Here is a 16,364-nt window from a genome sequence, read left to right on the forward strand (position 1 = left end):
AGAAAGAAAGTAAGTATCAGAGGTCAGTGCAATACAAAACAAAACAATAGAGAAAATTAATGAAAACAAAATATATTTAAAGAAGATAGCATTAATAAACCTCTAACTGGAATTATCAAGAAGAAAAAAGAAGATACAAATTATCAGTATTAGGATTGAAGAGGGGAACATCACTATAGATCATACAGACAAAGGATAATGAAGGAATACTACAAACACCTTTATGCCAATAAATAATAACAATTTAGGTAAAATGGAAAAATACTCTGAAAGTTCTCAAAATTGATTCTAGAAGAACTAGAAAATCTGAATATACCTAGATCTAATAAATTAAATGAGTTGGTGGGTGCTTGGGTGGCTCAGTCTGTTAATTGTTTACCTACGGCTCAGGTAGCAACAGGTTGCTTCTTAATAGCAACAACAGAGGCCAGAAGGTAATAGAATGATAATACCAATGAACTAGAGCAGAGGTGAGCAAACTTTTTATTAAATTGCCAAATAATAAATATTTTAGACTCCCAGGCCATATGGTTTCTGCTTGCAACTACTCAAGTGCTATTGTTGGATAAAAGCAGCAATAGACAATATGTAAACAAAAGGGCATGGCTATATCCTAACTTTATTTACAAAACATGTGACCGGTCCATGGCTGAAGTTTATGGACTTCCATACTAGAGCATTATGACACCAATCCAGAATTGCCACACAGATAAAATATCTCCAAGATAGAAGCAGAATATATTTTTGAACAAAACAACACCATTTTGATTTTGTTTGGCTATAGCCATAAGTACACAATGAAAAAAATGTTAAAGAATTAGTTCAGGAAGATGGAAAATGATCTGAAATACTGAAATATGAAGGAATAAGAAAAGAGGATGGACTTATGGGTGAGTAAATACAAAGGATCATGAACCACAGATTTTACCCAGGGTCAAGCTTTACAATTTCAAAAATATATGCAATTTAGAGGTTCTAATTAGGGAGAAGTCTGGGACATTAAGGGCAGCTGCTTTGGTCTTTCCTTCTCTATGTCAGGCATGTATTCTCACCCAGTGTAGACACGATCTCTAAGTAAGGAGGTCCTCTCCATGTACCAGATTGTTCCCTACTACATGAGTCTCTTGACTGCTAGTATCTTTGAAATTATTAATGAAGCTTACTACTGGGTAATATCTCTGGGTAATCAGATTTGTGTGAGTCTACTGGAAAATGAGTTAGCTCAGTGTGGTGCTAGCAGAACTCTCATACAGATCCATAAGTCACAAAGGTTCGGGGCACTTTTAAACCAGGAAAAGGAGGGAACTAAAAAAATAGAAAGATTAATCCTCAGATGGTTACCTAGGCATCTTTGGTATGAAATGGGAATACTCAGACTCAGAGAAATTGGCCATTGGCCTGGCAGGCATCAGTAGGCGGAAGGGAAGACAGTGAAAAGTTCTATTCTCTGGCTGTTATTAGCATGTCTGAGAAATACTAGTCCTTTCAGGGAGGAGAGAGAGGCAGGAGAAAAAAACCCTGCAAGAACTATTTTTCCTCTCACTGGAAAGCCTCCTTGTGCTTATATGGCTACTTGGGGACATGAAGTATCCATTAGGAAAGTAATGAATTTAAGGCTATGGGTTATCCCAAAGGTAGGTGGAGGACAAGGTGAGAGGACTCCTGAGTGCTGAGAGTATTTTGTGAAAGAAATAGGGCATTTCACAAAGACATACCAGAAAAGCCTAGTGAATCATTACTGGCATGGACAATCAGGAGGATGCATCACTTATTTTACATACAACAGAGCGGAAAGGATTACTTGAGCTGATGATAGATTCCTATGTCGCAGTGAACAGGTGCTTCTAGGTGGTACAACAACTAAATGCTCAGTAAGTAAAAGCTGGGCTACAGTATACCTACTCCATGAGGGTAACTGCTCTATCCTCTTCCCAACACACAGATAGCCCTCTAAAGCAGAAGGAATGCTGTGAGTGCAAGTAAATTTAGACTGGCTTTATAAGTAACAATATATCGAATGACAGAGATGATGATGTGGAACTCATTGACTCCTCATTCTTGAGCATTTTATGCAACTTTGTAATCAAGATGTAGTTTCTGATTACATTAATTACCAAGAATGGGACTCCATGATGTTGCTGATATACAAAAGAAAGGGGGAGAGGGGGATCAACAAAAGAAAAAAATGGAGTAAACAAAAACCAGCTCATTGAGAAGGACAATTTAGATGGCTTTGGAAAAACAGTGTGAAAAAGAGGAATTAGATAAGTTCACTACTAAGGACTTAGTAACAAGCTTTGTAGAGGACGGTTCATATCTTAGTAGGTTCATTAGGGTCTTTATAGGCTTATTCTTAGCAGAAATTATTGCAGAAAATGTTAGAAGAAGAAGTTAAAACAGCTGACTTGTGATTCATGTATAACCTTTACTGGGGGATATTCAACCTGTGGGTAAATTTTCCATTCAAAGTGACTTAATGTCTTTGAATTATCTGGGAAGTTAGAAATTAACAATACACTTGGATATATTTTAATTTCCAGTGTTTAAGTGTTTCATGTTCCTTACAGAAATACAACTGATTATTTTTAAATTATGTCAGTCACTATACAGTATATCATTAGTTTTTATGTAAGGAGGGCATGTATTGCATGGAGCACTGGGTGTTATGCGCAAACAATGAATCATGGAACACCACATCAAATACAATTAATTTTTGTATATTAATTTGTATTCAGCATCTTGATAATTTTATTATTGGAATAATTTATTTATCATTTATTTCTGAAGGGCATATTTATAAACATACCATTAGTAAATATGAATAGTTTTCTTTTCTCATTTTCAATTCTCATAGCTTTCTTTTTAATGCCTTGCTGTACTGGGATCTCCTTTACAGAGTTAGAAATAGTGACAGCAGATATCTCTGTCCTGTTCCTGAACTTAAAGCAAATGCTTTCAATGCCTCATCAAGACATGGGCCTTAGAGCTTGTGTTTTTTTGTAGGTACTATATCTCATGTTAGGACATTCATTTTTAGCTCTAGTTCGCTAAAAACTGTAATCCATTGATATACTGCATGGATATGGAATTTTATTAAGCCATTTTTTCTGCATCTAGTGAGATGATCTCAATAGACTGTTCTGGTTGATGTTCTCATACGTAACCAACCTTACATTCTTGGGATAAACTTTACCTTTCAATATACTGCTCAATTAGTTTTCTAATATATTGATTAAAATTTTTGCATATATGTTCATGAATGAGTAACCTGTAATTTTCTGTTCTACTGCCTTAGTAGAATTTCAGTATAAAGGTTATACTGCCCTCATATATGGGTGCTTGATTCTTGACAAAGATGAATGACACTGCAAAGTGGAGAGGAAAGAATGGTCTCTGTAATAAGTGAGACTGGGACAAGTAGGTCATTTAAACAGATTACAAAAAAAAAAAAAAAAAAAGAATAAAACTTTCATCCCATATACAAAAACAATGCCCAAGAGATCACAGGGCTAAATGTAAAAAACACAACTATAAAGTATTTACAAAAGAATATAGGAGAATATCTTGATAAGCTCAAAAATAGCCTTAAACAAGAATGTTGCTGTGTGAAAATTGAGAATTCAGTACATCAAAAGACACTATGAAGGGAAAACGCACACAAGAACGAGAGAAGACATCTGCACTAGATAAAACCTATAAACAACTAAAATTTTAAAAATATAAAGATCTCCTACAAATAAAGGAGAAGCTCCAACTCAACAAAAATCTGAGAAAAGATATCAACAGATATTTCACAGAAAAGAAAACTCAAATGGCCAGTAATCACCTAAAAAGGGGCTCAGCCTCATTAATAACCATAGAAATGCAATTTTAAATTGTAATGAGGTGCTCTAAGACCAACTGGAAAAAAATGGAAAAGATGAGACAATACCAACCAGAACCAGTATATATAAAAAGTCTGTAACAGAATTTTTCGTAATAGCTCTAATCTGAAAAACCTAAAAAATGTCCGTCAAGAACAGATCAGAAAATTGTGATAGAGTCATCAACTGCGGTCCTTACAAAAATAACCACGAATGAACTCCAGTTACACATACCATGAATGAACACTAAAAAAAAGTGTTGAGCAAAAGAACCTAGACAAAAAGAATGCATAATATATCAATTTATTTATTTAAAAATCAAGAGTTGAGTAAACTAAACTATCTTTTTTTTTTTTAAAGATTTTATTTATTTACTTGACAGAGAGAGATCACAAGTAGGCGGAGAGGCAGGCAGAGAGAGAGGGAGGGGGAAGCAGGCTCCCTGTTGAGCAGAGAGCCCGATACGGGGCTCAATCCCAGGACCCTGGGATCATGACCTGAGCCGAAGGCAGAGGCTTTAACCCACTGAGCCACCCAGGTGCCCCTAAACTAAACTATCTTAAATGGATGGCGATGTCAGTGGTTAAAGTAGAAAGCAAACAAAAGAAGTAATTACTATCAAAGTTAAGATGGTAACTCAAATAGGCAAGGGCAGCACCTGACTGAAAAGGGCAAATGGAGGTGGGTGGGATTCTATCTACAATGTGGTAATGTTCTATTTCTCTTTACTTATGCACATTTAATACGTATGTTATACTTCATGCAAAAGTTAAGAAAAAGGGATTGTTTATCATATTTGGGTTTTTTTTTCAAATAAGTACTTAATAAAATTCTGATAAAACTGCTGTGGTTGCTTACTATTTACTGAAATATTTATGTGGTTCTAACAGTTACAAACACTTCAAAAGAAACAAAAAGTGAGCTTCCTAAAAGAGCAAAATGTTCCCATTGCCTAGAAATATCTTCAGAATGCTAATGCTGAAACAAGATGTGTTCTGTAAAAGGCCATCTGCTCAGGCTGTTTATTGTCTGCTACAAGTCATAATCCTACTTGCATCAGTAATTACTTGTTCAAATATAAATATAATAGGAAAAATTAAGATTTCCGGCAATACACAGAAAAAAAGACAAAGGCCATAATTCCCAGTAATTCTGTATTAAACAGCTCAACACAGATATCATTCACATAGATAACCTCTTCCTTGAGACTGCTCATCTTAATCACCACCTGATTTCCCATTCATGAAAAAAACTATACATTTTACTGACTTTTCTTAAGTGTCTACTCACTAAACCTTTCTTTAGCATAAAAGCATGCCAAATGAATTTTATCTCTAGAATCACCTGCTCAGAAACTAGCTTTAATCTACAGAAATACGACAATGTAATAAGAAGAATATTTTAAGTAAGTCTCTTAACTCCAGTGAGTACTCCAGTGAGTACTGAAACCATCTATTTTCTGAGTGAAAATTCTGTTAGGAAATAAGATGGGAAAATATTGGTCATTCTATCATAAAAGTAGCAATTTTATTTCACGATTCGGAATATCAGCATGATTAATTATCTTATACTGGGCATATAGATTTGAAAGACACAGTCCACCCATTTAAGAACATGGTCTAAGGGAGACAGAACAGTAAGCAGCATAGGGTACCACAGAAGCTTATATAAAAAGCCCTTAAGTAAGGGGCATTTGAGTTTAACCAGGAAAAGTCAGAGCACCCACAAAGACATGTGTGTCTTTGTGGGTAAGGGAGGGTCATCTGTGTGCGTGTTTGTATAAAAGAGAAATGCAAATCCGAAGAACTATAAACAGCTCGATATGATTAGTGCAAGAAGAACACAGTGACAAAGTTGAGAGGTAGAGGTGATACTGAAGAGTCTAGATTTTATTTAAAGGCAGTGAAGAGTCATTTCACGATTTTTTAGAACGGGAAACATAGGATCAAATGCGTAATGTACTTCTGTCCAATGTGACTTGAAGACCTAGTCTAGTCCAAAGAAGAACATGGTCTAATAGGGAGATAAATGCAAGCAGTGTAAAGCATCAGAGAAGTTCCTGCAATGAAGACCTGTAGTCAAGTAGGTGGCATTTAAAGTTTGTGACAAAGTAATTATGGAGTTCATCTAGAATACATGAGTGCTAGAGAAGAGCAGGGAGGGAATATCCTGATACAAAAACATATACAGTTTACATAATATTACTTTGCTTTCATTTCACTGTGGCACCCAAGCACAGATACTTCTCTTTTGTTCCCTAAGCACACGCAAATGACAATAAAGCAACGTAAAATACAACAATAAATTGATAAATGTGTAAAGATTTTAGGAGTTGGTATCAAAGAAGCAAAGATTCTAATAATTTAGTGTAAGAAAAAAGGGAATTAAATTCTATTGGTAAACTTGTCAAGAAGGCTCCAGGGCTTGGTGTATACAGCAGAGATTATAGTGGAGGTGGAAGCCATTCTTCACAATGGCTTTTTTTTTTTTTTTAAAGATTTTATTTATTTATTTGACAGATAGAGAGACAGAGAGAGAACACAAGCAGGGGGAGCTGTAGACGGAGAGGGAGAAGCAGGCTCCCCCCCCCCCCCCAAGCAGGAAGCTTGACGTGGAGTTGGATCCCAGGACACTCGGATCATGACCTAAGCTGAAGGCAGACACTTAACAGACTGAGCCACCCCGGTGCCCCCCAAAACAAGGATTCTTAACCATTTGAGACCAAGGGTAGATGTAAGTATATCCCATGAAAAATAAATACACTACCAGGCAGATCATTTCAAATGCAGGCCCCTGACATGGAGTCAGAATAAGGCGTGTATTCCTTGAATACAATGAACTGCCTCCCTCCCAAATTATCATTTGTGTTTACAGGTATATAGCTGTGGAATTACTAACACTGAGAACATTTATTGTTTAAAATTAGCAATAATTCAGCTTCTAACATAACAAGAAAAAATGATGAAAAGAATCATCTAGATTCAGGCACAGAAAATGGGCTTTCAGGTTTGATGTTGATTTACCTTTGAATGTTTGATGTCCCAGGTCTTAAAATTTATTAATTTATAAATTCATTCATTAAATAAGTATTTAAGTTTAATACCTACCATGTGCCACACACATCACATTTCCTGGCGGCAAAAAAAAAAAAGGAAAAATCCCTGTCTAAACTTGAGGAACTGAAATTCTGGAAAAACTTGCATTTCTATGTATTTCATCTCCTGACCTAAAGCTTTAAAAAGACTTACCAAGTGGCATCTGGGTGGCTCAGTGATTAAGGCCTCTGCCTTCGGCTCAGGTCATGGTCCTGGGGTCCTGGGGGGGGGGGGGTCCTTGGATCAAGCCCCGCACTGGGCTCTCTGCTCAGCAGGGAGCCTGCAACCCTTCCTCTCTCTCTGCCTGCCTCTCTGCCTACTTGTGATCTGTCAGATAAATAAATAAAAATCTTTTAAAAGTAAATAAATAAATAAATAAATAAATAAATAAAAATAAATAAAAAGCCTTACCAAAATGCTGATAGTGATCTCTCATACTAGGATCACAGAAAATCTTTAGTTTCTTCTTTATCCTCTCTACGTCTTCCCAACACAAAACACATCCTTTTCCCCTACTTTTTTACTTAAAGGGGAGGAGAACTGAGTAGGGAAATCAGTCCCACTGCCCTGGAGAGAATGGCTGACAGCTGCTCAAGCAAAGGCAAAGTACAAATAACCAAACCGGTTACATGCGGCTGTATGAATTTAGGTGAGAAATGTAAGAATGTGAATTAAGACATGGATTCAAGACATGTCAATGATAGATGAGGGATGGATCTGAGAAACAGTAAGGATTCTCAGTTAACAGGATTCTCTCCAACAGGAATGTTGGTAAAAAAAAGAAGCAAAGGTCAAGTGTGAATCACAGGTTTTCAATTTTTACTTGTGAGAAAAGCACCAATGCAGATCTATTCTCTCAGGTCTTATCTCTGTAACTATGGCAATAATTCTTGACCAGACTCTACAAAACTCCTGAACACTCACATATATATTTTAAAAATATAGTTGGAGGGTAATGATGCTCTTCTATATGCCCCAAGTCATGGACCAAGATAAACCAGCCTGACAGCATGTTTAAAGCAAACATGAATATTCCTGATGCGTACTTGGGGTCTGACATGCATTTACACCATGGTGGGTGGGGGGCGGTCACAGAGCAGGCGCCTATATGACCAGCTCTCTTTGAGAACTATGGACTCTAAGACTCAAGCAAACTTCCTCAGGAAGAGACATCTTACATGTGCCTCTGAGGTTTGCAGTTTACATTTTGCGTGACTCTTGCAAAGAAAGGATTACTTGGGAGCCTCAACATGACCTCTTAACTGTGAATACAACTCTATATTGAATGTAAGGAATAGAAACTTACACTGGACCACTGGACTAGAGGGCAGTCATGAGACCTTCAAAACAGGATCACTGAGCGGACAGGAAATTAAGAATTTGGTGGGGTGGGAGAAGAAATGAATTTACTTTTCTTGTACTATGTCTTGATCACCTTCATTACCTTCATTCTGTGTTATTTCCATTAAATTAGGAACAAAATGTGAAGGAACATCCTTACTTCAAGAATTTTTCCTGGTATATTTTGTGATCTTGTTCCTTGATCACCTTCATTACCTTCATTAGAATTCTATGGTTTTTGAGCAGCAAATACGTTTTTTGCCATTTTAACTTCATTAGCAGTTCAAAATTCTCTGCAGCTTTAACTCACTTTTCTGTGTTATTTCCATTAAATTAGGAACAAAATGTGAAGGAACATCCTTACTTCAAGAATTTATCCTGGTATATTTTGTGATCTTGTTCCAAATCTGATATAGGGGTCACCACTATCTTTAAAATCATTATGTTAACTCTTCTCAAAGAACTTTACCAAGCATCTGCCATGAATCAGACACTTTGCTAGGTGTTCAGAATAAAACGATTAAGAAAATATAGCTCCTGTCCTAGAATCCAGAGGACACCTAAATAAACATGACAACAGATCAAATATTCTCTAGGTTTTTCTTAATGTTTCATTTCTAACAGTATTCTAGATACAGGCAATATAAAAGATTGCATCTTTAATGTCATGGTGACACTGAAAGCATTGCACCATGGCTGTATGATGGATCAACCTTCTCCTGGAAGCTCCTGTGCAACAACATGCAGAACTCTGAATAATGAGCTATTCCATGGCTGAGTCAATGAGAAGCCAAAGGCAGCCTGAGTTACAGCAAAAATTTTACCAGATGCTACCCCTGCTTCCTGAGGGTGAACACAGTATACAATTGTCTGGCAATTCCATAGCTTTGCTGTCCTTAGGTAAATTTATGTTTCTAAAATGATCATTCACTGTGGAGTTCGAAGTACGACAGCATGAATAAGAAACAATTTTTCATCCTTCCATAGTTCACTTGGGAGTTCTATTTGGCCCTGTAATACAACATCTTTGAAAAACTATATTCTACTTTATATCATGTCTGCAACCTCAAAACTGCAAGCCTGACCTTCATCTTAAAAAAGAGATCTAATATTTCTAAAGAAATGTGTTTAGAATGAAATAATGATTTTAATGTAAACTGACATTTCTTTAGAAATATTAGATCTCTTTTTTAAATAAAGGGATACAAATTATTTTATCACATTCTGAATGTAATTCAAGGACTGAACACTAAATATATTTAAAAATAACGAAAAATGCATTTTAAAAGTGTCCCTCTTAGAATTTAAAGAGTTTTTTTTTTTTTTCAAAGACTCCATCTATCTATTTGACAGACAGAGATCACAGATCACAAGCAGACAGAGAGGCAGGCAGAGAGAGAGAGGGAAGCAGGCTCCCTGCTGAGCAGAGAGCCCGATGAGGGGCTCGATCCCCTGGGATCATGACCCGAGCCGAAGGCAGAAGCTTCAACCCACTGAGCCACCCAGGTGCCCCTTTAAGTGCTTTTTTGCAGATATCAGCTTACAGAGTTCTATAGAAATTCTACTGTGTACAGTTCACTGATGTAACAGCCTCAGAAGAGCAAAGACTCAGAATGTGCTAACTGGAAGAGTTGTTTTCACTGACTGTGATAATTCTGGAAAGCTCCAATATACAATAATAGACAATTATAAGAGAAGTTGAGAGGGGGCACCTGGGTGGCTCTGTCAGTTGAGCGTCTGACTCTTGGCTTGGCTCAGGTCATGAAATCCAGCCCCATGTCAGGCTCTATGCTCAGCATGCAGTCTGCTTGAGAATCTTTCTCACTATTCCTCTGTCTCTCCCACCCACCCCATGGATGCAGGAGCTCTCTCTCTACAGAAGAAGAAGAAAAAGAATGAGAAAGAGGAGGAGGAAATAATCTTGGTGGGGGTGGGGAAGACAGAGAGAGAAGTTGGGAATAGATTTCAAGGGAAGAGAGTGAATACAGAATGAAACTGGCCAAAACTTGAAGTTTAATGGTTTAAGAGAGTAGAGACTGTGAACAATTGGGGAAAAAAAAAAAAAAAAAAAGGCAGAAAAGAGAGTCATCATATTTTGGGGGGATAGCTACAATAAATGATATTTTAGAAATATAACCAACATAATATAAAATATTACTTGAGGCACTGGTGCCAAGCTAAACATACCACTACTACTACTAATTAATAATATTACATTTACTGCTAAAATTTAGTAAGCAGTTACATGTCAGCCATTTTGTAAACCACCATGAATGGATTCAATCCTTATAACAATGTAACCACCATCAACCTCACTTTATAAAGGAAGAAACCGGAGATTAAAGAAGTAATTTGATCATTACTATACAGCTAATTAATCAAAAAGCCAAAACCAGAAATCAAGTCATGTGTTTCCAGATGCTGAGAGAAATATGCTAGACTGCCTCCTCATCTGGTAGAACAATTAGCCAGTAAACTGTGGGAGTATTAAAAGTAAACTGTCTCCTACATACCTTTTTAGGGAGACATTCACAAATAGAAAAATAGAAGTTCTTTTACCCAACAGTATAAATTTCAAATTTTCAAATGGAAGACAAGGGAGAGATGCTTATAGACACTATGGATGTAACTATCTTTTTCACAAAATAAAACAGGCAAAGGACAAAATCTCTTCAGAAACGGTATAATGTTGGTTTAGCCAAACAAAATTTATCTAAAGCAAAAAGGGCTGATTTTCAAATTCTATGGGTTCTAAGTAAAGCAAATTATTGCGTACAACTAACACAAGCCCTGTAAGTAAGTTAAACGGAGATACAGCCCAGTAAATCAACTGTGAGGATGAGGGAGTCAGGCTGCCCAGGATCTAATCCTGGCTCCACCACAAATAAGGAGACTTACTCAATCTCTGCCACCATTTCTTCATCTCTATAATAAGGATAATCATATACTGTAATTATATCTACCTCAAATGAGATTCAACAGAGAGTACTAAATTAAGGTTAGCAATTTTTATTATTAAAATGAAGTACCTAAAACCAAGTGCTAAGTCATTTTCAATAAATGCCCTTATGCAAAATTTCCATACACTGCAGCACTACATTTTATATACAATGAATGTGAATATAATCATTGTATAAAGATATTTCTAAAAAGTCACTAGGCATTCTATGTGAAACAAAAATAAAACAATATAAAATAAAAGGACTGTTATCACCATCCTTTTCCTTTTCTTCCATAAAGGAATTAAAACGAGAGCACTTTGTAGAAACCAAAAGTGAAAATTAACATGTAAATGCACATGGTCTTTTATAAGATTAGAGCTTCAAATAGAAATATCTTACCATAATCTTCCTACCAACAATGTATTTTTGATAATTGTTCTAAAACAATCTCTTCTTGAGAACACTGTTCTCATATTTGTTTGGACGGCAATGCACAAGCAAGTGAGGGTGTTCTTTATGGAAACCCCAAAATGATAATGATGTCCTTACTGGCATCCTAAGAACTAGGAAAAACTTCACTAGATTACAGAGTTGCCTATATACATGCAACATATATGCCATTTTCTCCAGTGTGAAAAGAATAAGCACAAACCCAGAACTATGAAAAATCTAACCAAGACCAATGTAATTTTTCATTAACATCAATTTGGTACTTGTTAATAATAGTAGCTGACTTTTGAGTAGCTATTATGGGCCAAGCAATATGCCAAAGAGTTATATGCATATCTTACTTATAACTTACCTTGCTCATAATCATGAGGTATTCATTATTATTTTAATTTTGACAGTGAAACAGCAGGTGATGAAGAGGTTAGATATAATTTTAAGTTCAAATAGCTGGTAAGCAGGAGTGAGGATTCAAACCAATCCTGACTCAAACCTTGCACTCTGAACCACAACACTAAACTCTACATGATTCAATAACATCTACAAGTTTAAACATCTTACATAATTACATTCAAATTTAATACTAATAAGGAAGAATTAATATTAATCAATTTTAAGAACAGAACATGAAGTATCGATGGGAGGACCATTGAAGAACTGCTGTTGGGGATGTAATGTATGCAGGTAATTATAGTTAATGATATTGTATTTAAACACTTAAAAGTTTATACACTTGAAAGTTCCTAAGAGAGTAGATCTTAAATGTTTTCAACACAAAAAGAAATGGTAGTAACATGATGCAATGGAGGTGTTAGGTAATGTTAACTGTAGCATACACAAAGGTATGGAAGCAATACATTGTGTATCTTCAACTTATACAATGTTATATGTCAATTTTATCTCAATAAAGCAGGGGGGAATCACAGGGGAGAGAATTGCTGAGAAGCTCCTATTAGTTATTTACTCTGAAAATTACTCCTAAGTTCCAAGTATAAGGTGCTTTCTTAAGAACACAGCTGAAGAAATCTAGTTCTCTAAGCCATAGTTCAAATAAAGTCCTTCTTACTATGACATAAGCCAATTGTAGTCAATCCTTGATCAATTAACCTATAACTCCTCAAAGAGAGAAGATATTCTAGAGAATAAAATTAAGTTTTAGGAGATAATCTAAATCCACTCTGCTTTGTTTGTAATCATTTTGGAATTCACTTATTTAAATTTGAAGGAGGCACAAATGTTAGTGTTGCAAAAAAGAAAAAATATAACCCTTAGTCTTTAGTCTGATTGCTATTTGCTGAATATGAAACGAATATTCAGTTTTGTTGAGTCCTCTAACAATATTATCTTATATGTCAATGATTTCTAATTTTGAATTATTATAATTAGCATATTTATACCCATAATTGGAAAGATAAGAAATTGTATAAAAATAATTGTCATCAGTGAGAACTGTGAAACGACTGTTCATACCTCAAACATGCCTAGTTCAATCTAACCTAAAATCTTATTATCTGGAATGAATTTTTACTAAAAGACACATGTCTTGAGTCTGCTTCAGATAGCTAGTAAAGACAAGAGGATTAATCATCATATTTAAAAATAATCTTAAATCAAGCCTTAAAATACATCTACCTTATGATATCCATTGCCTGGTAAAGTATTTCAGACTGATCAACTCCAAGAACTTTCTTTGCCCCAGCTTTAGCTGCAAACATAGAGAGAATTCCAGTTCCACAACCAACATCCAAAACCACCTAGTGTAATAAAAAAACAGATGTTATTGAGAAGGTCTAGTATTTTAAGTTCTATTTATATATATGACATTATCGGGAAGGAACAGATCACAAAATTTAAAATTTTACAGATCAATGATAGTAGTAATTTCTATTAAAAAAAAACACAACTGAAGATATGACTAAAATGGGCTGTTTTAAATTCCTTTTTTGGGGGGGGTATATAAGTTCTGTGCCTAAAATGGGCTTGAACTCATGACCCCAAGATTAAGAGTCTTATGCTCTACTGATTAAGCCAACCAGGCACCTTGGTTGTTTTACATTCTCAATAGCATATCTGGCTATATTCTGCTACAATCAGATGCAACAATGTAAATTAAGAGATGTTTTATATGAAATATGTGATTTGTATAGATTTCATAAGGAAGTATTCTGTTTATAATTTCCCTACTGTATGTATGCATGCTCTAATTTAGGTTTAGTAGTTCTAAATTTTAGCCGAAATAAACTTTCTCAAGTTTGAAAGGCAGGAATTAACTTAAGCAGGATAAGAACCTGATTCAATACAATTAACAAATGCTTATAAAGGAATCCTAGATGTAGAATATTGTCATATCCCCTCCAGATCCAAAATTAAATATTCAACTCATTTAAATAATACAGCTATATTAAAAATACATTGGCTTCTAGAATTCAGAACTTCAATATAAGTTTTAAAAATGATCCTTGGGGCTCCTGGGTGGCTCAGTTAGTTAAGTGTCTGCCTTCGGCTCAGGTCATGATCCCAGGGTCCTGGGACTAAGCCCCAAATTGGGCTCCCTGCTCAGTGGGGAGCCTGCTTCTCCCTTTCCTCCCCGCTTGTGCTCTCTCTCACTATCTCTGTCTCTCTCTCTCTCACATAAATAAAATCTTTAATAAGTAAAAAAAAATAAAAATAAAAATGATACTCTCTTATCATTAGTGAAGGTAATAAAAATCAAAGTTTAAGATGATACTGGAGGGGCACCTGGGTGGCTCAGTGGATTAAGCCTCTGCCTTTGGCCCAGGTCATGATCTCAGGGTCCTGGGATTGAGCCCCACACGGGGCTCTCTGCTCAGTGGGGAGCCTGCTTCCCTCTCTCTCTCTGCCTGCCTCTCTGCCTACTTGTGATCTCTGTCAAATAAATAAATAAAATCCTTTTTTTTTAAATGATGATACTGGAAACAGGTAAAAAGCAATTATTTCTAAATTAAGAATTGCATGTTATTTTCAGGACTGTATAGTGAAACCTGCAAAAACAAAAACAGGGCGCCTGGGTGGCTCAGTGGGTTGGCTTCTGTCTTCGGCTCAGATCATGATCTCAGGGTCCTGGGATTGAGTCCCGTATCAGGTTCTCTGCTTGGCAGGGAGCCTGCTTCCTCCTCTCTCTCTCTGCCTGCCTCTCTGCCTACTTGTGACCTCTCTCTGTCAAATAAATAAATAAAATCTTTAAAAAACAAACAAACAAACAAAAAAAAACAAATTGCTGAGGACACACATTAGGCAAAGTACTCAGAGGTATACTACTCTGTGAAATTACTGAAAACTGTAGGGCCTTAAGCCTTTCATTATTGATGGTCTAAATCCTATGTACTCATCCCAAAATATGAAATGATTTCAGTATTCTGTAAATATTAGTACAGTTAAGAGCAGGCACTGATCACAGTAATGGGATATGGCCACAAACAAGACCAAGCCCCTGTCTTAAGGAAGGGGAGATTCTCTTGTGGAGAAGACCAATGAATGAACAAATATAAAATAATGTCAGGTGGTAGTGTTATAAAGAAATTCAAGCACCAGAGTAGAGATTAGAACAGGGAAAAGGGAACCATCTTTTCAGAATTTTAAATAGGTCTGTGAATATGTTTCCCCACATGTGAGCACAGAACTGAAGGCAATAAAGGAGCATACTATGCAGAGATCTGGAGAAGTGTCTTCTGGCCACGGAGGATATCAAAGGCAAGGCATGAAATACCAGGCAAAGCTAGACCAATGTGGCTAAGCTGGGTGAGAAAAGGTTGAGGTGAGGTCAGAGATTAAGAAGGGACCATATCACACAGAACTTTTGGATTTTATTCTGAGTAATGGGAAGTTACCGTAAGAAAAACAGAACAAGAATTAAGAATTTATTAAACTGTTCGAGAATTATTTTATTCTTCAGCTAGGTAATATAGTCAAATAGCTTAGACATAAAAACTGTATTTCTTAGTTATCCTTCAAGAGACTTTCTATGCAAATGTAATGCAACACATTTTTTTTTCTTTCCCCTTTTGCCCTCGCTCCGTACTGCTTTTCGTATTTAACAATGTAATGTAGAGATCTTTCTGTATCAATTCATGGAACTTCTTTCTCTCATACAGTCGTATAGGATTCCATATTATGGCTGCACCATAACCTATGGACCTAGTTCTCTACTCATGGACATTTAAGTAGTTTCTGAAATTTTACTAAGATAATCAAAGGTATAAATAATCTTATACCCAACTGCATTCACACATGAGTAAATCTATCAGAGAGAATATACATATTTGTAATCATGGCAGACATAATCAAATAAATTCTCTTCCTTGGGCCAATCTAACCAGCAATGTTTAAGTGCTGATGTCCTTATAGGTGAGACTAGCCTATGAAACATACGATCACACTTTTGGCTATTTGCCAATCTTGCAAGTACAAAATAATAATATATTGGTCTAGTTAAAACATGTATTTCCATTATCATGAGATTTAGCATCATTCCTTATGTTGTAAAGTCATACATAGTTCGTTTAGAAACTATCTACTTATATACCCCTCCTCTATTTTTCCAGTTAAGTTTTTTCTTATCAAATTTCTAACCAAAATTTTCTTAATAAATCTTGTCAAACAACAATTCTTTGTAAGTTAAGGAAATTAAACCTCCATAATAAAACCTGGAATGTTTC

General features: G+C 35.8%; 1 protein-coding gene across 2 annotated transcripts in view; it reads right to left on the reverse strand.

Moving 5' to 3' along the window:
• The window catches only part of LOC111150069 (protein arginine methyltransferase 3), a 129,312-nt gene that overhangs the window by 90,295 nt on the left and 22,653 nt on the right, over nucleotides 1–16,364 (reverse strand). For both annotated transcript variants that reach the window (XM_022507407.1, XM_022507409.1), the window contains one exon: nucleotides 13,321–13,442. In XM_022507407.1, coding sequence (XP_022363115.1) covers nucleotides 13,321–13,442 — 122 coding nt within the window. The remainder of the gene's footprint in view (nucleotides 1–13,320; nucleotides 13,443–16,364) is intronic.

This window comes from Enhydra lutris, unplaced genomic scaffold, assembly GCF_002288905.1.
Source record: "Enhydra lutris kenyoni isolate GAN:26980312 unplaced genomic scaffold, ASM228890v2 scaffoldscaffold22, whole genome shotgun sequence".
In the NCBI taxonomy this organism is placed as follows: domain Eukaryota; kingdom Metazoa; phylum Chordata; class Mammalia; order Carnivora; family Mustelidae; genus Enhydra; species Enhydra lutris.